We start from the raw sequence: 25806 nt of genomic DNA, 5'->3' as shown, positions 1-25806 counted from the left end.
TTGCACCATTTAATCAACGTAGGTTTCATCCTGCATTGCTGCTTGATTGTGTGGCCTAGTCTAGACGGGCCCTGTGTAAAAAATGATGTTTTTAAACAAACATTAAATTTAGTTGCATTAAACCAAAATGCCTTAACCAATTAACACACGCCCCTGTTTTTTATGCTGTTAGCCTAAACAACATGCCCAAGTTGTGAGCAGCACAGATCCCACATAGTTTGAGACTCAGAGATGTGTCTGGTTGGTATCATTGGAAAGGAAACACTCTCAGGATTCTTGTAAAAGTGTCTGTGTGATTCTGTGACTTACTGACAAAGAGTGGCAGAGGTTACAATGATGGGGTTGTTTACTCGCCCATAGGTTTGCCTTTACAATGACATGTGTACAGACATTCAGGGACCTCTCAGCAGGATATAGACACAATGAGGCCACAGCCACATGTCTTGGCTTCATGCAGTCCAAATTTGGAGTCAAAAGACCAAAAGATGAATTTTTCTGAATTATTTTTCAACAGGTATGTCCATGCGTTTTCCTCAGGTCCTTTTTGGAGACTCCAAATGGACACTTAGTTACCAAAGCTGTATAACCGCAATCAAACACCTATAACTTCATATCCCCTTTGCCTACAATCAAAATCTTGGTCTCTAATGAAAGCTGACGCCATATTATTATTAGTATTATTATTACATATAACCATATTTTTTTGTTTGGCCATATCTATCTATCTATCTGTTTATTTTGCTATAAGTCATATGTCAAGTCGAAGAAGAACCAACCGTGTACCAAAATGCCGAGTGCGTAAATGATATATGGTTCATCTCTTTTACGCACAGGGCGCACGCCGGTTACGCTTGGAGTTTGTTTATGGACAGCCAAACGTCATAGCTTAGTTTGATACACCGTTGGAAACCTCAGACTATTGGCTAAAAGGTTATCAACTTCATTTCACCGAATATTTCCATAGGCTAGAACAGCAGTCAATCAAAGCCATGTCGTCATTGTTGTCGGTCACATGTCCTCATTGGCTTTGGAGGCATGTACCATAGACATATATTATATTTATATGTCTATGGCATGTACTGCCTAATCCTAAACACCGATTGGCTGGTGTGTGGTGTCGTCAAAAGGAGGAGAGGCTCACGGTCGTAAACATCTAGTCACGTGTACTCTGAGATGGACGTGCAGGTCAGGAAATGACGTAAACGGACCGTATATGGTTTGTTATTTGTGTTATTACATTACGTGTTGGACTAAATACATGGACATATTGAGGAAAATATTCCGGTTTTATGGAAATGGATTTCATATTTCGCAAGAATGGATACTTGGCGAGCTGTACAGAAAGTCCTGAGTCATAAGATGATCGTTGTGGATAAAGGGAAGACTTTGAAGGTATGTAGGCATTATAGCTTTTCTTACTTAGCTCAGGGGCTAGCCCAGCTAATCGCTAATACTATTACGGCTGTGAGCAACCATATAATTTGTGAGTGGTCTTGAATGAATCAGGACAATCTAAGCTTTCCAACGATGTACGGCATGAATATATATGTTTAAGGGTTGGTGTTTAAAACATTCAGAAGAACTTGTGACTACCTCCTAACATCCGTCCCGTTCCGTAGACGGAACAGCGTGCGTTACGTGATTAAAAAGCTTCAACACAAAGCTGGTAGTGCTGGTTGGTTTCTTGGCCTCGCTCTGCACTTTACACAATAAGTGACAGATGAGAGGCTCCATTGATTTGCCACAGGTCCTTCTTAATAGGTAAATCAGACCATGGTGAAAAATCTGGCTAAAGAGTGAAATTATTGCGTAAGGTGGCACATGTAGCACATGTTAGGTTTGTTATTATGAAATGCAAAAGTAGGGTCCACACACTGAATGTTCCCAAGGTGTACGAACGCCTGAAACAGACCTTCATACTTTTCTTCTGGTTAAGTAGCTGATTACCATTGAAATCCATCCCTGCTTAATCAAACAGACAAGTAACTGGGTAAATCAATGCATCTTTGATCTGTAACGTAATTCCCTGTTCGAGCCTGTATGGCAAATGTGTTGTTAGTCTTTTCTTCAGTAGTTCTGGGGGAAATTCCCATGATGGCCCCATGCATGAAATCCTCCTCTGAAATGCAGATTAAGGCCAATGTTTTATTGTGGCAAGCAAAAAGGTTCATCTGTGGGCGTTTCTTGAGGCGAGATCCAGCAGTGGGTCAGGGTTGATTTTTGTGTTCTCAGAGGGAGTGGGTGTGAGGCAAAGAATTGTTTTTAATGGATGTAAATCTGAGACTACCGTCCAAGAGAACCCGGCCCTTTTTCATCTTTCAGTCTTTCACCTCTTCCTTCTTTTTCTCTTGCATGGATGAATATAGCATTACATTTTACATTCTGCTCCAAATTTAGGAGACATAGAGCAGGCAAAATATAACCATAGTCAATTGAATGTCAACTTTAAGAGTATGGGTTGCCTGCTTATTGGCCAGAGGAGTATCTTTCCGGCTGTGGTCTTTGCATTTCTTTCTCTGCGGCTTACACTGGGAAAGAAAAATCTACAGCAGCAGCAACGACATTCTGTAATGAACTCACTACACACTTTGATTGGCAGGGTAAAATTTACCCTTCTGTAGCCTAGTAACAAGTGATCTCATGCTTGGCGACTAGCTCAAATACAAAAGAGAGGAAAGCTGCTGCACTTTGATGGTCTGTTCTTATCACATCTCCTCCTTGCTCGGTTTGTTTTGGTATGTGCGAAAAAACGTGATGAAAATTATGGTTCTGAGTCCCAAAACCGTGCCTGTGTGAAAACTATATTTCTCATTCTCCAATGCCAGAATAAAAAAGAAGAAGAAAAAAATCCTTTCCTCAGATGACCTTTTCACATCAAAGTCAGATTTTAAGCTATGGAGGAATACCAAGTTCCTGTTATATTCCCACTCATCAGTTTGATGAACAGCACAGGGTCAAAGAGAGTGAATATACTGTATCACCATGGGAAGGAGTACCTGACTTCAACGCCTACTTGACGAAATGAGGAACATAGAAATGAAAAAGAAACCAAAGTGCATGTTTCACATTAGCAGGAAAAATACATCTGAGAAGTGTTAAGTGTTCTTTCTGTTCTTTAAATTCCACTTAAATGTAAATGCAGAAGGTCATTACAGGTATGTGTCAAGCAGTGATTTGCTTGGAAACTAAAAGAGTCAAAGCTTCTTTAGTTTATGCACATATCAAAAATGATTTATTATTAAGAGGGTGGTTTAAATTAGATCTTTGTATGAACGGATGCGGTTGATACGTCCCATATGGTCTTGATTTGCTGCGTTTATGGAACTATTACTAAAACTCTTCGGATAAGTCTGAACTGGATCGTGTCCTTAGAACATTTATAAGCAACAACTGAAAATTTACAGTTTTTAGGCTGTTCTGGAGCAACAAATGTATCTTACTATCCTTCCACTGCCAATCTTTACTAACTCATATCTATAGTAAAAGATCATGAGCATTTTTTTAAACCATGAATCACATTTATATTCAAAAATCAGTGGATGAAATTAGAATTATTAGACCATGAGCTGCAGTGTCCTCAGCTGGAGTTCAACTGGGGACATTTGTTGCACGTTGTTCCCCATCTTTCTCTCCCTCTCTCCCCCTCATTTCCTGTCTATAATCTATCTAATAAAGACATACAATAATAATACACCCCCCCACCCCTCTTCCCCTCTCCCGACCCCCAAACACACACACACACACACACACAAAAGAAATGAATGAAACATACTGCAGCATTAGAGGCAGTGTGCAGCTGCAGCATTTTCCTTTAATCACTTTTATGTCTATCTTTATACACTTCCCAGAAACCCAGGCAGACATTTATTTAACAGTATAATCAGTCTAGAAGGCATCATATAAATTGGCCTGTCCACATAGCAGTAGGTAACAACCACCATAAGCCAGAAAAATGCAAGACTAAGTTTAGAAAATGTGTCAAAGTTGATGTGGATAGCATGTAGGGTTTTAGAGAGATTTTCCCCATCCTGTAGTTGAAGTGTGACAGATATGATCCCAAAATGCCAATGCTTCCATCATGTTGAAGTGCTTCAGCAAAGATATTTAATCTGCTTTTGGTTTCTTTTCTCTCTTTTTTCCCCTTCTGCTCAGAAAAAGAGCGTCAGCAAAATCCCTAAACTGCTTGATCCGTACAGTCGTGACACTATAAGAACAGATCAGAAAAGTCATGTGCATTGCGGGCTGGTTGACGTGAAACAGCTGTCAAATGTGGTGAGACTCCACACTGGCACTGTCCTCTGATGTTCCTCTTCTATCAGACAAAGCTTCATCTCATGACTGACCTTCACTGAGGCCAGGCCAGGGGAATGGGTTAATTATTACAAAATGATCATTAGATGCTATATTCAATGCGACAGAATCCTGTTTGATCCTAATCCTTGATGTGGAGTGTTGCTTAATCCTGTAAATTTAAACCTTGTGAAACTGTATGGCACGTAAAGGGGAATAACACTCACTTTTAGTTGGGTGTAACTGGTGTGTATTACTCAATTGATTTGAAACTAGGTGTAGTTTTACCCACCCCGCTTTCACTTCTGTCTCCTATGTGGAAATAAGATTGAGGAGTCACACTTAGTAACACCATCAATGATAAAGAAGTGAAAGTTGGTTTGGATTCATTCAAGTAAGTGCAGCAACATAAAAAGGCTCTCTGGTATATCTGAAAGTGAAAAAGGATAAACAGTGTATATACAGAAAGTCCTGGATTGATTGGATGGCAAACAATCTATTTCAATTAAAATCAAATATTCTTTTACAGTGTGTTGTTTCTGATGTTTCTACGCATCGGTACCTCTGTTTTAACTTTTTCTTTCACCTTACTGTGTTGTTTTAAAATGAGCAAATACTGTGGCTTCATCTCCTTATTTGGAGTAAATTAAGCTACAGCAGTTCAAAAAATTGTCACACTCCCTTCCTCCATGCTTTTCACTTCATGATCTACAATGTTGTGGCAATGTGTGTGAAATTTGAATATATTTAGGTGGCTTTACAATTGTGGATAATGTGTATGAAACAAAGTGGAAACATTTGTTCCTGGTGTTTAAAATTAAGTACAATTCAACACAGTGGGGCAAAATGAAACAATAAATAGTTAAAATGGTAACAACTATAACTGCTTCAACTAAAGTGCATATTTTAAAAGTGCATATTTGGTTATTAATAATAATAGAGTGCTTGACACATCACTCTGCAGTGGAAAGTGGGAATGGGATGATGAGTATAGAATATAATGTCATATAATCTCATAAATATAGTGTAACTGGACATGCACATACTATAATAATCATAGAATTAATTTTGGAGTGATACCACATAAATATCAGTTAAAAAATACCATAAGGGCATAAGTGAATTTAATTGTCACTCATCATCATCAATCCTGTTGGTGCATGGCGCCACCCAGTGGTAAAAATACTCAATGACAGAAAGTCAGACTGCACCAGAAACTGAAATTAAATACCATGAAATAGCTTCTTTTGTAATTGCAGTTTATAAGAATGACAGACACTTTAAAACATCCAAACAACCAAATAGAAATCTGTCTTATTTTATTGCCACTTACCATTAAAAAAGTTTCCTCCCTATATGTTAAATGGTTAATTTTCATACTCCTACAATATATAGCTATGATATTTATATGTAAAACAGGCTAGTTGTGTAGGAAGTGAGTGTCCCTTATAGCAAGTTTGTGTGAATTTAATCAGTGATATAATAGCCAAGGTGTTGATTATTGTGAGAGATTATTTCTTTTACAATAATTTGAAAGTGTACATGATACTGGTGTGACATTTAAGTGCTGTTCTAAAATGTGAGACTACAGGTTAATAGCTTCAAAAGGGCGGACGTGGATATGACTAAGAAAACCGCAGCTGGGAGTGACAAGAAAAATAGGTTACTGTTTTTTTGGTTGTTTTTTTAGTAGGAAGTGAACTACACCATTTTTTTTCTTTTTTTTTTCTTTTTCTTTTTGCTGCCTTTCTTTACTGTCGAATATTCCGGTATTACAATCAAATCAAACTCAGACGATTTAATTTATAGATTATATAACTAGTTGAATACAAGTGGATATAATTAAAAAGCTGAATTAATGTTTTTTTTAAAAGAGAGAAATAAACTACTACAATATGTTTTTGTTTTAGTCGTGTTGAAGTGTTCACCACTGTAGTGCCCAAATGTCGGAGCTTTGTGACGACACGTGAATGCGTCCTGAGCTCTGCTGGTCAGTCACAGCTCCGCAGTAAACAGACGGTGTTCACACAGACACGGGAGGATCCGACCAGACTCTGGCACAGCCTCCACAAAACACGATGGTAGGACAGCAAATAGTCTCTGTAAACTCTCTTTAAAAAAATGTACGTAGTTTGTGTGAAGTCATTGTGGTTTTAGTGTTTGTTGGAGCTCTCAGCTTCACTTGGGCCTGCAGTAGGAACAGTTTTACCTGAGTGACAAAACAAAAGAGAGTAAAGAAGTGGAGAACAGGAGCCGACAGGAGTAGTTGTGACTCTAATTGAAGTTTACAGAAGCACGGCAGACACTCTGTTATGTGCCAGTAACATGATGCTTTTTTTTATGTCGCTTTTTTTTAAACATTTAACATAAAGTTTTTAAAGTCAGCTAAGTTTGTTTTCCAGCTCTGAAAGAGGAGTATCACACTCCAGCTCTATCAAGGAGGGACTGAAACTTCTCCACTTTCTTCAGAGTGAGACAGAAAGGTAAGTTTAAAAAAAAAATTCAAATCACTAAAATCAATGCCTTCTTGGTAAAACTGCGGCAAACTCTCCTGAAAGGTTTAAATGACATGTTAACAAGCTTTCAAGTATGTCACAACACAACTCAGAGCAAAAACCTGTTTCAGCATTCATATGGACATACTACTGAAACAGGTTTTTGCTAATGTCAACATGCCTTCTGTTCATACTGACCCCTCTACACATGTGTTTTCAATGACTGTGATGGGATCCACAGTGCAGAAATGTGTTTAAAAGTTGACCTGAAGCTTTTATGAGGTAGTCTGAGTTAGTCATATCAAGTGGACATCTGACACATTTACAGTCTTCCTCCTAGCATCAGTGTTTCCCCTGTTGAGCTGCGGTGGACGTACAGTAACTAAAAGAGGAACTTTGGAACTAAAAAGACTGTAACATGGGAAGATACCTACTCTTTTTGACTCATTTAGATGGAAGGTCACAACAAGAAGAACTTGTTTCAGTTTGCATTTGGGCACGACTATTGTTTTGAGACAAACTTGAAAAATTGGGAACCCATTGTTTTATGAATTGTGTGTTTCTAGTGACCAATACATCAAGAGATCGTATTTATCGTGGTGGGAGCCAGAAATTGAAAGTTTGCTGCAGAAGGTCAGATATTCACCCAGACACAAACTAACAGGAAAAAACAAAAACTCAAAACTGACGTCAGAATACAGACTTTATGAGGACTAGCAGCTGTCGAAAGAGAGAGCAGATTGCAGTGCACATGAAGAGAAAAGCAGAGCCTCAAGTAGACTTATTTCAATTGATTTAATAAAGAGAAAACTTCAAGAGGAGATCTTGTGTATGCTCACTGCACTTTGTGAATTCAGTGGACTTTAACTCCTGCTCAGAGATTTAATATAAAAGGAAAGCACAATCCTTTTGTAGCCCATGTAGTAACTTGCATCACCAGTTCAGACACAGATTAACAACCAGAGATCAATAAAAAGTGAAGTAAGTACAGTTTTACAGTTTATTTTGTGTAGCTGTTGTTATGTAAAAGCAGCTGTGGATAACTAATCTGATAGTTCAGGAAAAAGTCTAAAATGGAAGAACTGGCAAACTTATTGGTCTAATTCCATTTTTATGAGTCATTTTTTCAGGCTCACCCATGACTCATTTAACTCTCTAAGTAACACTCCACCCTCTGTAAGCTTATGAATCATCTACAGCAAGTTAAACGCTCTCTTAACTGCACCTAGGTCGACTCCCTCCCACTCCCTACAATGGCCACCCTCGATGACGGACACATCCACACCTTGAGCTCGGAGCTGCCAGCCATGTTTGACGGCGTGAAGCTGGCAGCCGTGGCTACCGTGCTCTACGTCATCGTCCGCTGTCTGAACCTGAAGAGTACCACAGCGTCGCCGGAGATCAGCTACCAGGACACACCGCTCAGCCGCTACCTCTTCAAAGCCTGCCCGTTGCTGACCAGAGAGTGAGAGAGCATTTATCAGTGTTTACTCCTTTTAAATACAAGTGATGAAACTTAGACTGACATGGGAATGACTTGCATTTGAACTTGAACTGGTAACTGGGTCTAAATTAAGTAAGATATGAGTATACCTGATGATTTGGTGAGTTAACAGTATAATCCTAATTACAGACTTCTACCCTATAAACAATTAACATGAGGGTGTAACAGAGCTTCGAGCCCATAGTGCCAGGAAGTGAGATTGTCATGCCATGGAGAGACAGATGAAGACTGTTGTGCATTTTCATTAAAGAAGAAGATTAACTTGAATTGGTTTCTCAGATTTAGACTTGAGGACTGTGGATTTGACATAAATTTTAATAATAACTCAGATTTAATCTCTGAGACTTAACCACGAGCCCAGTGGTTCAGACATGACCTGAGTTGAACTGGGACTCCCGTTGATTTAACTGTTTTTGGTGAATGTCAGAAAGATCCAGTTAGTTTTAAAATTTTCCAGTGTCCTTTTTTTCCCCCAGTTGCCATTAGTGATCTTACACAGACCCAGAAAACAGATTTTCCATACAGTAGTTTCTGTTTGCCTCGTAGTTTATTGAATTAGCTGTTTAAAGCAATGATGAATATACCAGTTTGTGTGTTTCCTGTTCTGCCAGCAGTAGTGTGTTACTCTCTTTGTGGTCTAGTGAGAGCTGTGCCCCCCCCCCCCCCCCCAACACCCCCCACCCGTGTATACCATTTCCTGTCACTTATTCCCCCTAAATATTCATGCATTTAGTCACTGCCATCCAAAAGAATAAGATATATCTAAACAAATGATATACCAACAGTTATTGTTTTATTTGCACATATGTAAAATAGAAGTCAGAAAAAAATAGTAAAATAAAAATAAAACACATGTGCAGGTGAGGTAGACACCCACTCTGGGCTTATCTTAAAACCTCACCCTTAAGAGATAATACACAATAACAATGCAAAATGAAGATGCAGCTCTCCTGCTAGTTCACATTTGTTGCTGTTGGTTGGATTTGAACATGACTGAGCCAGAAGTGGACTTGGACTTGTGGGCACTAGACCGAGACTAATCGCTTCAGATATGGGTTGTACGTTTTTACAAAGCTACCCTACATTTTGCAACTTACTATCTGATTGGCTTGTGATCCACTCATTACATACACACGGGAAGAAGATGACTTGAGTTACAAGATGAAAATGAACGTCATAGATCAGAACTTATCAATAATAAGACTCTGCAGCCATGCAAGAAACTCTGTGAGGTTGGCAGTTTGAGCTCATTGCTCAACGTCAGTAGTTTACCATGCTAACATTTGTACTAAACACAAAGAACAGTACATGGGATTACCTTTGGTATGCAGGTATTTGGTCATAAACAAAAGTATTTGACAAATTCAGATTTGGACATGATAAAGGTACGAAAGGGGTCACCGTAGTTACTACAGTACAATTCACTGTCTGGATATTTGTACAAAGTGGTGGACAAACCAACCAAACAGGCTTCTGACTACTCTCTCTAGTGCTATTCAGCTGGTATGGCTAAAAACTAAGTGACAAGTAATGAATCCACTCAAGCTCAGTGTGTTCAAATCCATCTCAGCTGCCTGAGCTAGTCAGTTAAATTGCGGCCTTTGGCCTTGTCTGTCACCGTCTTAGGTTTGGAGTTGTATTTGTCCGTGTGTGAGTGTTGATAATCTTTGCTAAGACTGTACCGAAAGCGTCTTCAGGGTGGATTTTAAAGGGTTGTTGTGTAATTTGGTACTCCTCCTTCTCGACAGATACATTCCTCCCTTGCTGTGGGGGAAGAGCGGTCATCTTCAGACAGCTCTGTATGGCAAGATGGGACGTGTCAACACTCCAACGCCCTGCGGGGTCCGCAAGTTTCTCCCAATGCAGGACGGGGCCACAGCGTCCTTTGACCTCTTTGAAGCACTCGGAGAACACAGCACAGGAGGTCAGAGGCAAACAGCAGTCTGTCTCCATTTAAACATCATAGCAGCTGGTTTTTATTTTAGAATTTAAAACGTTTAATTTTCTATAAAAAGAATTGACAGATTATTTTTTAGTTAAACTGCCTTTATTTTTGTGTCTATCCTCTTGAGTTTTATGTGCTATGTGTTTGGATCGTGAGTACATCAACCTCATATAACAAGCAGCTCATACTATGCAAGAGCAGGAACGCAGCTAATCGACTCCCATGAGGGAGAATGGCATGCAATTTAATCAACACAACATCACATGGCATCCATTTTCACGCACACAAACGATCCTACTTTGTATGTTTGTGCATGTATTCCCTCATGCGTTTCTCTGTGTGCATGTCAGATGACATAACCATGGTAATCTGCCCTGGGATCGGTAACCATAGCGAGAAGAACTACATTCGGACCTTTGTGGATCACTCTCAGCGGCAGGGATACCGCTGTGCTGTCCTCAACCACCTGGGAGCCTTGCCCAACGTGGAGCTCACCTCCCCCCGCATGTTCACCTATGGTAAGAAGGGATTACACGTGATGCTCTGTGACTGACAAAAAAAACCCATCAACACAAACACATGATTGCATGCTGTATCCAGAAAAATGTGATTGTGAAGTTTACATCATTGCATTTTGATTTTGGTTAAGTTTATGTGCTGCTTAATTACAAATTCTAAATAAATGTAGAGTTTTCCAGCATGCATCCTGTGAGGTTTGCGAAATTGGCAAAGCATTAATTCCAGAGAAGTGAAATAAATTTTTTAAAAAAGGTTTAAATCTGACTGAAAACGGAGACAAACTTTAACCATAGAAACATGCTGAGTAAAACTAATTTCATGCTTTAGGAGTCGTGTCAAGAAATTAAAGGGTTTATATACAAATATCATGAGATCTACATTAGACAAGGTGGAAGCATCATTTAAAAAAAGGCCAACATGCATATTTCAACTTCAATTTTTATTAGCACTACTACAAAGTGTCTCTTTTTTGTTAAGGTTGTACCTGGGAGTTTGCAGCCATGGTGAACTGCATCAAGCGAACTCTCCCCGACACTCTGCTGGTGGTCGTGGGCTTCAGTCTGGGAGGAAACATCGTGTGCAAGTTCCTGGGTGAGAACCGATCCAACCAGGACAGAGTGCTGTGCTGTGCCAGCGTCTGCCAGGGATACAGCGCCCTCAGGTTAGTGAAATGCATAAATAAAGATACATGGCTGGTTCTTCAGTTTGAGATACTACTGTCAGTCAAAACCTTTGTTTGTTTAATGAATGGAGATGATAATATTAAATAATTAATTTGATGTCAATAGCTTTTCTTAATTAGTATAATCTCCCATATTTTCTTTTTGTACACTGTTGAATAAAATATGTGCACTAAAAGGTTGTAAGAGAAGTGTTCAGAGGGGTATTTCCACATTAATACGTCTGTGTGTGTGTGTGTGTGTGTGTGTGTGTGTGTGTGTGTGTGTGTTTTGTCTAGGGCCCAGGAAACTTTCCTTCAGTGGGACCAGTGCCGGAGACTGTACAACTTTGTGTTGGCAGACAACATGAAGAAGCTCATCCTGTCACACAGGTGGAGAAACACAACAACACAACAGTTTCTACGGTTACAGATTAACAGTTCAGGTTTATAGTCATTCATCAAAGAGCTGCCAAAGAAGTTCCTCTTCTCTGTTTCAGTTCGGTCAAATATGAATCATTTATGAACTCTAAACAGTAACCTTGCTTTGGATTCTGGCGTGTGGTCTGAAAACAACAGTACTTAGCTTGAAGTTTGCTTTATTTAAGATACATTAAGTATTTACTCCACATTCATTTTTGCAATTGTAAGTTGTTGACACACCAAGATAGACATCCATTGGTGCATCTGTCCAGTAGAGACAAGAACTCATTCATAGATGTCAGCCAAATGTTGAAAAAAATGAATCAGCCATAATTAAGAGGTTACAGTCCATTACAAAAAGTCTCAGAAACAAATATTTAGCTTCCTGCCCTGATTCGTCTCAATATCATCTAATATTCCTCTAATCTTTTATTTATTATTCTCTTCAACAGGAACAGTTTGCTCAGCATGAACTCCAGCAACATTGGTGACGATGAATTTAGCAGACTGTACGCGGCCACGTCTCTGATGCAGATTGACGACAGCATCATGAGGTGAAAGCTTGTTAAATTTGGATTTTATGGGGCTTTTAATGGCTTCACTGGCATCATATCTGTTACTAATATTACTGTCACGATTTCACCCCCCGCAGAAAATTCCACGGCTACGACTCGGTGAAGGAGTACTACGAGAAGGAGAGCTGTGTGCACTACATCCACAAAGTGAGTAACAAGTGTTTAGATGTTTACTACAGAAACTTTTAGGGTGTGACTGACGGTATATTAGTACCACTGACTCCACCAGTGTTACTTTTTACATCGACTGCTGCTGCTCATATGACTACAGTACTACTTTTATGTGTTAGTATTACTATCACTTTTACTACAAGGATTTATGTAGTATTGGCATTTAAACTACTATTGATTCTAACACTAATACCATTACTACTGCTATATGTTTTGTACTGCTACTTCTACTGCTTCGGCAAATACTACTAATTACTACTAATTGTATATCTGCTTATTATCACAGCTATGACTGCTACTCTCAGTACAACGGCTGCTACTTTAGTTATTGTTTTGTGTGTTTTTTTTAATTTTCAGCCATTTACATTTATGCCATTTACTGTGAATGAAGTTAAGTCATTAAATAATCTAGCACTACTGCTAAAGTCAACACAACTGTTTCCCAATACCGTTACTTTTACAATGTGTACTATTTGTTCTGCTACTTCTGCTGGTACCACTATTATACTTTTGCCTCTATAGTAATACTAGACTGACTAACCTACTTTTAAAGCATCCCCTTCTAATACTACTGCTGGTAATACTACTACAGTACTACATATTTTACTGGTACTACCACCCATCAACTTTTCTTCTAATTTTCTACTTTTACAACCATCAGGACTGATATTCATACTTATACTGCTGCTGCTTACTACCACTATAGTTAAAACGACTACTTCCTCTACTACTGCTACTGTAATGTCAGTGTAATTTTACTTGTATAACTACTATGATGGTGACTCATTATACAGCTGGTGTTGTAAATGTCTTTAAGTTAGTGTTTCAGCCTTGGCGTCCCAGCTCTTGTGTGGTTAAAGTTAAGGGAGTAGTTCACTTTGTCGAAATATGCTTATTCATGCTTTTTTATAAACACTACTCTCATGTTTGCGTGTGTTTTTATCATGGAGTTAAAACTGGAAGGTTATTGACCTTGCTTAGCGTAAATACTGGAGAAGCAGAAGGAAACAGCTAGATTGGGTGTCTCCAGAGTGGAAAACAATCTGCCCGTATCAAAACCTCTAACAGCCACTGATTTACATGATTTTATAATACATACTTACAGCAAAAATAAGTAAGAATGAAAATATGTGAGTTTACAGGAACTTGTGAGGTGTAATTTCCTTATTTACTGTACTTCTGCACAGCAACCCCACTGGTTGCCTGGCAACCACCTTGTTTCTGTTGCTAAACCACACGTCGTCCGTTGTATTACTGTTTGTGTACAGACCAAACAAATGGTATGTAAAATATTGTGAGCTTTAGAAGTGCTGGGAGGTGTATTTCTATGTTTGCACAGAGCCAGCTACTTATTTGCCTCTGTTTCCATTTTTTATGTTAAGCTAAAGTAATCGCATGCTGGTTCTAGCTTTAGCACAGACATGAGACTCCTGGAAAGAAGCAGAATAAGCAAAGATCCTAAAATGTTAAACTATTCCTCAATGAATGACTGAATGAATGAATGACATGAACAATAAATACTGCCTTCACTATTGCTACTGCTGAAGTTACCTGACCTGCCACCACTCTTACTAATACTGCTGCTTCTACTAAAACACCTCCTGCTAATAATACTGCTGCTGGTCCTAAAAATGTCACAGTGTATAAGTAGACCTTCCTCGGTTACTCACAAACAAACTGTGATTTTGTCTCTCTCAGGTCACTGTGCCTCTCCTGCTGGTAAACTCCTCCGACGACCCACTAATACATCAGTCACTGCTGTCTATTCCACGCACACTCTCAGGTTTGTGTCAATGGACAAGATTCACTTATCATTGATTGTTATTGGTAGTTAATTAGAAGTATACAATGGTGGCCATTACTACAGCTATTATGTATTGCTGTAGCCTTAATAATGTTGTGGATGTTTAAATACAGTAATATTAAATGGGACTTATGGATTTAAATCCTGTTATGATTGTACAACTCACATTTTCAGTATCAGGGACTGTATAGGAAGAGAAATCCCAGATGATTTCGGGAATGTTCAGGAATCCCAGAAACCTGGATATGGTCAAATTTTTGTTTTAAAAAGAACCTTATAAAACCTTATTAAATGCATGAATATAATAGTATTCCCTCCTTTTCTGCAGCTATTAATGCAGCACTATGTGGTCAGTGACTAAACTCTTACTAAGAGGTTTAAATGGCTCATATTTAGTTTGTTGTGCATAATTTTGAGTGTTTCCTAGAAACCGATGACTACAACCATAAAACTTTGCCCGCACAGTGAAACAATCAACCCTATTTTAGACTGAATGAAGTGTTGTCCCTCCTCTCCCTGTGGAGTCAGACACCGGAGTCTTAAGTGTTGATAAAGTCTTGTCGCAGCTCTCTGCTCAACACCACCCAGCCCAGACAGTCTTGTTGAATTTTTCAGGGCCATGTGATCCGCCTGAGCTGTTGGATTATATATATAGAGCTGTGTGTGTGTGTGTGTGTTGCCTCAGTGGTTACATGCACTGACCCCAGAGTGTGTAAATTACTGTGTGTTATGACTTCCACCTTGACAAGTGAAATCTGAGACTCGCCCTCCACTTGAAGATACAGTAACATGGATTACAAAGATTAGACTTTTTTTTTTCCATTACGTTTTCTCTTTATTATTCACAGCAATTCAACTGTGATGCAGATTTGGATTAAATAGTTTTCATTAATGCATTTTTTAAATCATCTCCAGCTTTGTTTTTTTGTTTTTTTTTTAACTAAAATAAATGATAACACTTCCCTGTAAAGACAAACAGAAGGAAACCCATTTAAAATCCACTGAACAAAAGAAGTCTTGCCTCAGGCTTTAGTTCCTGAAAATTTGGCCTTTCTAAGAATAGATGTGGGAGATTTTGAGATTGGGTGACATTGTGCAACATTATACAACACTTCAGATTAAAGTAAAGGACACAGTGCTGGTTTCGGTGCCTAGTAGAAAGCTGAAATACTTTTCTAGTTGAACGGGAGCAACTTGTGTGTGTGGGTGTTCATTTAGAAAGAGTGGTTGGGGTTTAAGGGTGTGAAAATGGTTTTAGAACAACAGAAAGGGAAAGTAGCCTTGAACTGAACATCTTCACCGCTGACTTCCCAGTTTTTCATTTTGACGATACGTCCACTTTTAATACCGGCACATCAACACAATGAGGGAGTCTCTAATTAGTAATTGACTGGAGATTAAACAAAAAACCAAAGGACTGAGTATTCAGCATCTGACAGGCATACAGTGTACTGTTAGTATGGCCATACTTTATAAATGCTTAAATAATGATGATTGTTTGGTGCTTTGGTTTAAGCACTAAAACACTATAAACTGTTCCCCAAACATTTGTTATTTATAAGTGCAGTATCTGTAACCATGGTAATTTTGGTGTTTTATGACCTTACACAGCAGTAACACTGAACATGTGTCTGCTGTACTTCATTAATTGTTAAAGGTACACTACCTGTTTTTGTTATAGTGCCAGATAGCGCCCCCTCACACTGAAATGTGCTCTGTGCTCACCGTTGACTTTTCTTGAAATTCACAATTTGAGTTTTAAGTCATCAGCCGTGAGAAGTGAGGAGTTGGTCATTAGTCATAATATACATTTGACACATTTTTCTTTTATTTCTATGCTGTTATGATGTTGGATATTTATCTTAAACATGTAAAAGTTACCTAAACCTAAAGTCAACATATAAGAAATGCCACCTTCAAGTCAAAAGCCAGGACTTCAACCAGCTGTGCACACCTTCTCTACAAAGTTACCTCTATGTCCTCAACTCAAACTGACATCAGTGTGTTCGCTCATGCCCACAAATGGATGTCTGTTCTGTAGCCTTTGATGCTGAGGTTGTTTGTTTTATCTGCCCACATATTTCAGATCAGACTCAGGCTTAGGCACGTACAGATGTGTTTAGGAAGTTCATATTTTGAGTAAGGAAGAAGGAGAAAAGCAGTGAAATCCTCCTACTGTTGTTTGGTTTGGTTTGGTGGAAGTCTGCCGAGGAGCAGCTTCTGATCAGAACAGAATTTATTCTTCAGGAAGGTAAATTTAAAGAGACCGGAGCAACATATGTAAATGGAGATTTGCATATGTCTCCTTTTTAATAGCACTCCATTTAGCTAAACATTTGATAACAGTATATACACTATTGACTGTGTTATATAATATGGCCATTAAGCTTCACCTTAAATAATTAACTCCTAACTTTGAACTCTACAATTTTCTACACAGATGGTTGAATTTACTCTTATCGCTCTGTATATAAAAAAAAAAAAAAAACCTTGAGCAACAGTTTCCATCAAACAAACTCAGATAAGCAGAATTTACGTCAGCTGCACAGCGCTAGATACAGTCGTAATTAGCAGGTAGTTGAATAAAGGCGATGCTTTTGGTCTGTTGATAGAGTAAATATTTGACTTTTCAGGCGACTCCAACAGAATATTTGTGTTGTCCTGTGTTTGCTGTATGTGTGAATAGGCAAATGTTTGCTAACACCTTGGGCAACTAGATAAGCCAATTATGTCTCAGGTCTGTGTTTCTTTGTACTGGAGTACTTAATACTGGAGGATTTCTGCACCTTAGTGGTTAAAAATCACTAACTGCTCCTTTAAATACGCCCGTAAGGAGTGGCATTTATATGTATTTTAGATGATATTAGAGGCAGTTTCTATCAGGAATTATGTGTTAAGGTGAAAATGATTTTATATTTTAGTTATTTATTGGCCAAAATATCCACCTATATTGATAAATTTGTACTTGATCAGCGACTCCACCAGCCCCATTTTTTAATCTGTTATCACTGGTCAACCAATACGTTAATCTGTGTCAGAAGTCATTTAGATGCATAACTGAACCAGCATTGAAGTAGATGTGAGTCATGCTTTTACAGAACAAAAATAAATAAAAATAAATTCTGTCTCTCTGTCTTCCTCTCCAGAGAAAATGCCTAACGTGATATTTGCCCTGACCCAACACGGAGGCCACCTGGGCTTCTTCGAGGGTGACGTACTGTTTCCGCAGCCCCTCACCTGGATAGACAAGTTTATAGTCCAGTACACAGACGCCATCTGTCACTGGGAGAAGAACAGGCTGGACTGCCAGAGGAGCAGCCAACAGGACACAAACTCTCGCCTGCAGAGCACAGGGGCAACGCTCAGCGGGTAACACGTACACACACGACTGGAGACGAAAAAACAACATATCAAAACACACACGGGCATGCTGCTGCTCTTCTGCTCTTCTTCTCCTTCTTCTTCTTCAGCACTAACGGCCTTACACTTGAGTCATTCTGATACATGTTGGAAATGTAAAAAAACTAAATTTAAAGGAGAAGTAGGGGGCACAAAAATGTAAATTACAAATGACAGACTTATTAATATCTGAGGGTGTAACGTTACCTCAGAGTCAATTGTTCCTTCCTCTTTTGTGATGAGTCACATTTCGCCATCTGCTGGTTTTTGGCAGCTGTTGCGTCTCTCGTCTCGTTTGGACTGTTGTTAGGGTGACATAAAATAATACTAATGGATAACTATGACCTGTTCCTGTGTTTTAGAAAGAAGAGAAAGGTGAAATTTCCCCCACATAAATCACCACTGAGAGGTTTCCCAAATACTCAGGTACTTATAAATCAGCACCAGATAGCCTTAAAGTGGATTAATACATTAAAGTATATACATTTTTTGCTCCCTAAAAAAAACAATATTTACTACCACTATATGCAAGTGCCTTAATATAAACGGGAGTCTTCAAAAGGTTTACAGGTTTAAAGGATTTCCAGCTTTTATACGATGTCAACATGACGTTTTAATGGTCTCTAATGGTCTTCTTCTTTTATGTTGCGTATTCTTTGACATGATGCTGTCTATTTCTATTAAGAGAGTCATGTTTTCTTAAACAGTTTTGTTTTTGGATGTATGGTTTAGCAGTCATTTTGTTCACCACGTTAACAGATTTTTTTCTTTACATTTCCATTATGAGCAGCGGACCATCAGCCTGCATCGTTGCTGCTGACCTTTGAAATACAGCAATCAGGGTGTCAGGTAGAGGTTTAAGGATGTTTAAAAAATACGGACATGATTTTTTTTTTATTATTATTATTTAATATTTTTGTAGCAGTTATTTCTGTGTTGTTAAATGGGAATATGGGGGCTTCATGCAAACTAGCTTTAACTTAACTTAACTGCACTGCTTTTGGTGAGCTTTTCCCATTCCTACTTTTTGTCCCATTCCATTCATTTCTCCACAAACCTTAAAAACCAGCATGTAACAGCGATTATTACTGTGATGCTCCTGCCACCAGGTGCTTCAATCCCTTAAATGTTGGATTTTGAAGTCTACCATCCAGGACAGGAGATACTGGAAAACTTAAAGAGCTGTTCAGGATAGATTAAGGTCAAAAAATGTTTGCAAACACAAGAGAGGAAAGTACAACTGGGGCACAAACAGGAAATGTTTTAAAATGAAAAATCCATTTCATTTTACACACTGACTGGTCTTTATGGTGTATTATTTTACAATGGTACTCAAAAAGTGCTCAAAAACTTTAATGTTTGATCTGCTGGATTATGGCCAATGCTTTATTCTTAAAAAAAAAAAAAGGCGGCTCATATACAGTCGAGATCTGATATCAGTCAACACTTTGAACACTTGGAACTTTTTTTTTTACGAGTTTCATAAGTTACTGAGGGTTTTTGGGGGGTTTATTTTAAGCTGCTTGCCGCCTCTTACCTAATAGGTGGGTTTGCCTGTGTAATACAATAAATACAGCGAGGAGAATTCAGACTGAAAGATTTCCTGCACAGAAAAACACAAAAATTAAATGAAGGCACACAAATCTTCTCTCTGTTGTGTTTCACGGTGTATTTCAGTTATAAATGGGGATAAAGGTCTGAAACTTTGTTTTGCGGTTTGGACCTCTTTCACCGCAATATTGAATATGTTCTGTGGTGTTCATGTAAATGCCGTGGACTCTACAAACAACTTAAAGCTTCAAATTAACTGTTAATGATTCACTTTTGTTCATTATCTTTACATGCAAGTCTTATTTCATTTAAAAAGATGTAATAGTAATGAAAGGACCAGTGTGTAGGATTTAGTGGCATCTCAGCGACACTGTTGCAGATTGCAGCCAACTGAATACCCCTCCCCTTTGCGTTATTATGGATCCCACTGCTGGGTGGGAACCGTAATGATACCTCACCCTCACCCCTCCCTTACAAGCTTGTAGGAGAAGCTGCGATGTCCTTGCAAAAAACAAAAAAAGCTTAGTTTGTCCATTCTGGGCTACAGTAGAAACATGATGGTGTAACACGGCGACCTACGTGGAAGAGGACGCGCTCCCTATGCAGATATAAAGGGCTCATTCTGTGATTATACAGTAATGAAAACATGCTTATGATTATTATATTCCATTTGTGCTGATTGATCCCCCTAAATCTTACACACTGGTCCTTTAAATTGTTAATCTGCCCTTTTAAAAGCGCGGTGCAACCTGCTGCTGTTTGTGCAATATGTTGAGAAATGGACCGTTTTGCCTGCACTTTACTGTCTTTACAGTTGAAACTGTACTGTATGGCACTATAATATGTATTTGCGTATGAGTGTGAGATTTATGGTCTAATCCGAGTGTTTTTGCTTTAATGTGTTACACAGTCATCTTATTTGAACTCACCTAATAATAAATATTTTTCACATACATACAACCTCCATTTCCAAGATTTCCTTCTTTTTTTCCCCCTTTATGTTTAAATCAATGCAAAGACAACAATGTACATTTATATACAGTTTATTGTACATTTATTGACATTCTTATTGGTGCATCAGGTAGCACATTGGGTCAAACTTCATAATATTCATATTGAAGAACAATCTAAAAAACACATGAGAGACAGGCACTTGTTGGAATATCAGCCTTGTACTTCAAGGAGAGACAGAGGGGGTGTGGGGGGCAAGTGAGTGGAAACTGAGAGAGCTGGGACCAGCCAGTGTTCAAACAAGCTGTGTGGGTGAAGTACAGTACGGTCCAAAATAAGCATAACTTAACAGAGGAGAGACGGGGAATCTGAATGTGGGTTTTGAATAAACGCTTTACTGTTTTTCCGTCATGTAATACCATTTAAAAGACTTAAATATCACGCTTTACATTAAATACTACCTTACAGGCAGACACTGGCTCTCTACTAAGTTTAGTGTGAAAATCAACTTGCAGAGACTTGGTGGCTAATTGATCGCTGTGAACATTTCAACACCTTTATTTAATTGTTTCTTGCAGTTGTGAGCATGCACTCTTTAAAAAGTCACTCCTTATCCATTCCAGGGAACTCTTAAGATCCAAAATGTGTGAATCAGCTGTTAAAATGCAATGAAATCACAAATCTGACAAGAAACAATAGGCAATCGTGGGTGTTGTGAAACAAATTTGGCCTTTTTGTGTTAATGTGGGTTGCTGTTTGGCAGCAAACTCTTAAATCCTGAATGTCAGAGTGTATTTGAACGCATCAACAAGGAAGCGTCATAGCAGCTTCTGCCCAAAATTGCTTTGCTGATCGAAAATGACACTTAAATGTTCACTGTGATAAATTGCTTATTTCAAGCCAATTTTAAGACTAGAAAGGCTGATTTTCACACTAAACTGGTATGAAATGAAATTAAAGATTGTTTATAAGGAAGGAAATTAGTCTTAAAATCTTTATTTTAAGGCTAATTTACTTTTATTTAAAGCATGTGTAGTCTGTAATGTTTAAACCTGCCATTGCCTTCGGTATTTAATGGGCTTTGGGCATCACAGTTAAATCTGAGAAGCTGTAAGGAGCCAAAGTGTCAACCAAGTGGCTTTTACAGAATACAGTAAAGTGTCGAAATGACTGACAGGAAGTGAGACTGCCTTGTTCCTGTTTGATCTACAACCACACAGCTAGATTTGGGGTTTGAGTCTCCACAGACTATGGGATTTGTAATGTATAATGGCTCTCAGCCTCGTTGGCAGAGGGAGGGAGAGGGTTTAGTCGAACAGCTTGGCTGCTGTGGCCTTGCCGTCGTACTTGGGAGCTTTTCCGTCAAACTCAGCAGGAAGGATGTCGGCGTCAAACTCCTTGTAGTAGTTGTCCAGCTCATCTCCGTGGACGAACACCTAGAGCAAACACAGCAGCAGTTAGAGGGATTACAGACAGGGAGGAATTTCCAGCACCCATTTATTTCCTTTGTACATAAGTGGTCATTTAATTTAAGCGGGTGTTTATAATACCCTGAGGTGTGAAGCCTCAATAAACCCACTGTTACACAGAGAAAACAGATTAACCATTCACTGCTAAAACACACCATGAACCTAATTTTAAAGTGGTATTTGGTGTATTATGGGTATTAAAGTCAGCAGCCTACAGTGAGCTCTACTAATAATAAAACAGCCCCAAGCTCCAAAAATAAGAAGTACTGTTACACTAGTCTAAAGATAAGCCTCAGCTTCTTTTAAATCACCTAAAAGCCTTTTAAAAATGTTTTATCTATTCCATTTGATTATGTTACAGCTTTCATTTCATTTACAGTAGCTTTCAAGAAGAAAAGCATCCTAACATTTGACTGGTACTATATATATTATCTTATCACTGGGTACTTTTGGTGGCCTGATTTTATTTATATATGTACATATATTTATATATATATATGTATTGTGCTAATTTTTCCCTATAAAGCACTTTGCATCTGTGAATTAAATCCAAAACTGAAAAACATAAAAGCATTAGTGTAGTTACAATACCAGGAATGAGTCTAGTAACGTCCGTTAGATTCATGTTTAAGTGCATTTTCTCAATTGTATTATAAAAGTCATGCACCCAAACCAAAGTATAGAGTTTTCTTTCCTTTGTAGTTTTTTCTAACATTGCTGTAATTAGACTTAATGAGGCTGTAGGCAGGAGCAGCAGTAGTCACAATGCCATTATTCTTATTGAATTAAATCTCTGTAACTCACTCTCTCTAGCAGTTTGCCCTTCATGAGTGGTTTGACCACATTGTAGGTGGTGGTGAAGTACCAGGGCTGGTGGATGAAGTGCACAGCTTTGAAACGAGCAGGGAACGAATCCTGGTTTGGAAAGAAAGAATGAGACAAAAAAAAGAAGAAAAACATCCAGTGAAGAAGAGTCCTGCAGGAAGTAAGTGAAGCCTAAAATGTCGAGTTCAGTATTGAGATTTTTTTCTACTACTTAACAGATTTTTCTCCCCCATCCTCTAATCTGTCTGCAGTAACCAACTAGTCTAAGGCAAGAGTTTGTTTCTCCCCACCTGCAACATGTCCACCATCTTCTTGAGCTCGGTGGGTTTGATTCCTGACGCCTGCTGCATGGTGAAGCCTTTGAAGTTCTCAATGATGCAGAAGCCGTTGATCTGAGTCTCCTCGTTCTCCAGCAGCTTCTCCAGGATCACACAGTAGGCACGCAGGATCTAAACACACACACACACACACACACACACACACATAGGGTGATATGAAAATTTGAGAACAAAGAAGATAAAAAAAAACTTGTGTCCGTTTAAATGAAAACTGAGTATTGTAAGATGTGGTTACCTCATCGAAGGTGATCTCCTCGTAGTCCCAGTTCTCGATGTTGAAGAGAAGCACCACGCGGCCGTATTTGTCTCTGCTCTGCAGGATGCCGGGGTAACCGGCCTCGATGGTGCTGCGTACAGCCTCCGGGGTCAGATTCTCAAACAGCTCGGGGTAATCCTTCCTGAAACGCACATAGCCTGGACAGAGACACGGGAACAGATTCAAAGGTCATACTCAGCTGTAGATCTGGAGACGTATTGACTGGTCCTGTCAGCCACTGCCCATATGATAAAGGTTCCTCTAGCAGCCAAGAAATCATGGTTTGCATTTAAATTTTTTGACATTTGTATATTAATGGACAATTTAATGGCCAAATTTTAGTATTTATCATATCTAGGTGAGATCTCGCTGTCTTCAGGAGAAGCCAGTGCATCTAAAAGTATGAAATCAGGTTGTGTTTCAGTGTCTCATGATGATCTAAACACTGTTTCAAAGGATTTTACACGCTGTCAATGAAATGTCTGATGTGAACATAAAAATCACTGTGAAAAGTTGACATAAAACTGATAAAGTTCATTATTTTTGGCACATTAGTGTATCTTTGCAAAAGGACTGCATGACTGCATCATTTGAAGCCTTTTCATATATTATTTTGACTTGTAAATGATCTGCTGTTTATCTGTTAGATCATATGCAAAATATCAGACACCAAAGATTGACAGATTTTCTCAAAAGAAAAATATGAAAATCCCTCATTCACTTCTTTACAGCTGCTTCCATTTAAACTAGATACATGTATTAAAAAGAGCTTGATGCTTTCTTTAAAAAAATGGCACCATAATTACAGCTTTCATGTACAGAGGAGGAAAAATGCTGTCAGAATATCAGGATCTGCTTCTTAAAACTGTCAGTTACAGGACGTACCCTTCATAAGCTCGAAGGCTCGGGGCACGTCGTACTTCCTGGCGCGGATGAAGCGGACCAGCATACCGTCTGGTTTCTCCCCAAAGGTGTCCTGCACCCCCTTGGCCAGTTCATCTCCTGCATCTGCCTTCTCCTTAATGATTCCTCGCAGCTCCTTCACAGCAGACACACGCTTCTCATCTGTCTCGTTCAGCTCATCCTTGGCCTGTAAGAGGAGCCACACCAGACCGTTAACAGCTCACATAGAAACACAGGTACTTAAGTTTTGGTTTTATACCTTTTTTATGTACATACTGTCAAAAAGAAAATTGAAAAATTGTGTTTATTGATTGTAAGAATGTGCAGGGTGAATGTGATGATGTGAAATACACAGAGAAGTACAGCTGTTTGACATCGCTATCCAGTGGTGGGAGATGTACTCAGAGCCTTTGATTAAGCAAAAGTAGAAATACCACAGTGTTAAAATACTCCTTTACATGTCCTGCATTTAAAAGTTATAGCAGCTATATTTACTCAACCTACTGAAAGGAAAAGTACTTGTTATGACTGTGTTAAATTGACTATTTTTAATAGATAAAATAAAGTCTGATGCATACATTTGGATCAGTTTTCCAGATCATCATTTGTGTCTAATGAAATATTTGGGTTATAATTATTTGGGTTTTATGTATTTAAACAAAGTTAACAGGAGCAAACAACTTGCAGACATCTGAAACATGACATGAAAAGACACAGATTTCATGTGAATTTGGGAACTGCTGGTTTAATCTTGAATAATGCAACATAATTTTGATCTGAAAAGAAACTAAAACTATAACTAAAAAGATAAATGTAGTGGAGTATAAAGTACAATACTTCCCTCTGAAATGTAGAGGAGTGGAACTACAAACTAGTTTCTCTAAACTGAACTAGTTCAATGCTTGAGTGAAAAAACTGTAGCCAGTAAATGCGGTTTACTAGCTACAGTTAGCCATTTAGCAGGAATGTGTGTGCTGAAATTGCACAATAACACTTCAAAAATAATGAGACCCTTAACTTGTTTAATTTCTATTTTTATCCTATGTTTATATGTAATTTAAAAGATCATAGGTAGCATAGCACAGTGATTAGACTCTTGAACATAATTATGTTTTGTGTTTCCTTTCCTGACTTGGTCATGTGAGAGCAGGTCTAGCTACCTTCTGCTTGGTGTGGTCTGGGAGGCTGGCACAGGGTCCAAACACCGGCCCGTGGTCCTTGACGGTGAGACGCTCAAGCTTGGCCCTGAGAGCCTGCTCCTCCTCGGACACCATACGGTAAGTTCCACTCTGCAGGGAGAGAGAGAGAGATAGAGAGATAGAGAGAGAGAGGTCAGAGGTCAGCGGTCAGCGGTCAGCATTAATGAAACATCCAGAACAGCTTTATCATGAGTCAGTTTACAAGCACTTCATCTCAAGAGAAAAGACAAATAAATGCCTTGTAGGATTTTCAGGGCACCACACAGCGCAAACATTTTACGCTTAAGTCCAGTTAATAAGGTACAAATTCCACTCAAAATCCTCTCACTAGCTTGCTTTAGTCCTGTGTAAATACACTTCATTTTATTTACGCACTAGTTGACATACCAACAATTAGCAGCACCATTGCTACAAGCTCTACCATGTCAACTTCAACTTTCAAGCCACAAAACGTGGGTGTCATCTTAAATTAGATTACTTAAGTTTATTTTGCACAAGTTCACAATTTACACAAAACAATGAAAGATAATA

At 38.7% G+C, this 25806-nt stretch overlaps 2 protein-coding genes across 3 annotated transcripts; one reads left to right on the top strand and one right to left on the bottom strand.

The window, feature by feature from the left end:
• Positions 1-6305: 6305 nt before the first annotated feature.
• LOC128358634 (monoacylglycerol lipase ABHD2-like) lies at positions 6306-18653 on the top strand. Of its 2 annotated transcripts, XM_053318966.1 has the most exons (11): positions 6306-6371; positions 6693-6773; positions 8015-8250; positions 10038-10213; positions 10585-10752; positions 11231-11414; positions 11712-11804; positions 12287-12388; positions 12487-12556; positions 14279-14363; positions 17531-18653. In XM_053318966.1, the coding sequence occupies exons 3-11, from the start codon at positions 8039-8041 to the stop codon at positions 17755-17757; spliced, it is 1317 nt and encodes a 438-aa protein (XP_053174941.1). In that variant the 5' UTR covers positions 6306-6371; positions 6693-6773; positions 8015-8038; the 3' UTR covers positions 17758-18653. The 2 variants fall into 2 exon arrangements, with proteins under 2 accessions (XP_053174941.1, XP_053174942.1); XM_053318967.1 differs by lacking the exons at positions 6306-6371; positions 6693-6773 and adding an exon at positions 7399-7418.
• A 2939-nt stretch (positions 18654-21592) lies between these two features.
• Positions 21593-25374, bottom strand: rlbp1b (retinaldehyde binding protein 1b; the record flags this gene model as incomplete). The annotated part of the gene is made up of 6 exons (XM_053319498.1): positions 21593-21721; positions 22559-22669; positions 22870-23028; positions 23153-23331; positions 24059-24263; positions 25237-25374. Coding segments are annotated over 6 exons (921 nt in total), but the record flags the coding sequence as incomplete, so codon positions are not given.
• Positions 25375-25806: the final 432 nt, after the last annotated feature.

The sequence above is a fragment of the Scomber japonicus genome, chromosome 5 (assembly GCF_027409825.1).
Source record: "Scomber japonicus isolate fScoJap1 chromosome 5, fScoJap1.pri, whole genome shotgun sequence".
NCBI lineage: Eukaryota > Metazoa > Chordata > Actinopteri > Scombriformes > Scombridae > Scomber > Scomber japonicus.
Note: the sequence above shows the minus strand (reverse complement) of the source record. Positions and strands in the feature narration are given on the sequence as shown.

Excerpts from the sequence above, each read along its gene's own strand:
- LOC128358634 (XM_053318966.1), top strand. The coding sequence starts at position 8,039 with ATGGCCACCCTCGATGACGGACACATCCACACCTTGAGCTCGGAGCTG. Across the intron at positions 10,753-11,230 it reads CCCCCGCATGTTCACCTATG|GTTGTACCTGGGAGTTTGCA; the intron begins GTAAGAAGGGAT and ends TTTTTTGTTAAG. Across the intron at positions 12,557-14,278 it reads GTGTGCACTACATCCACAAA|GTCACTGTGCCTCTCCTGCT; the intron begins GTGAGTAACAAG and ends TGTCTCTCTCAG.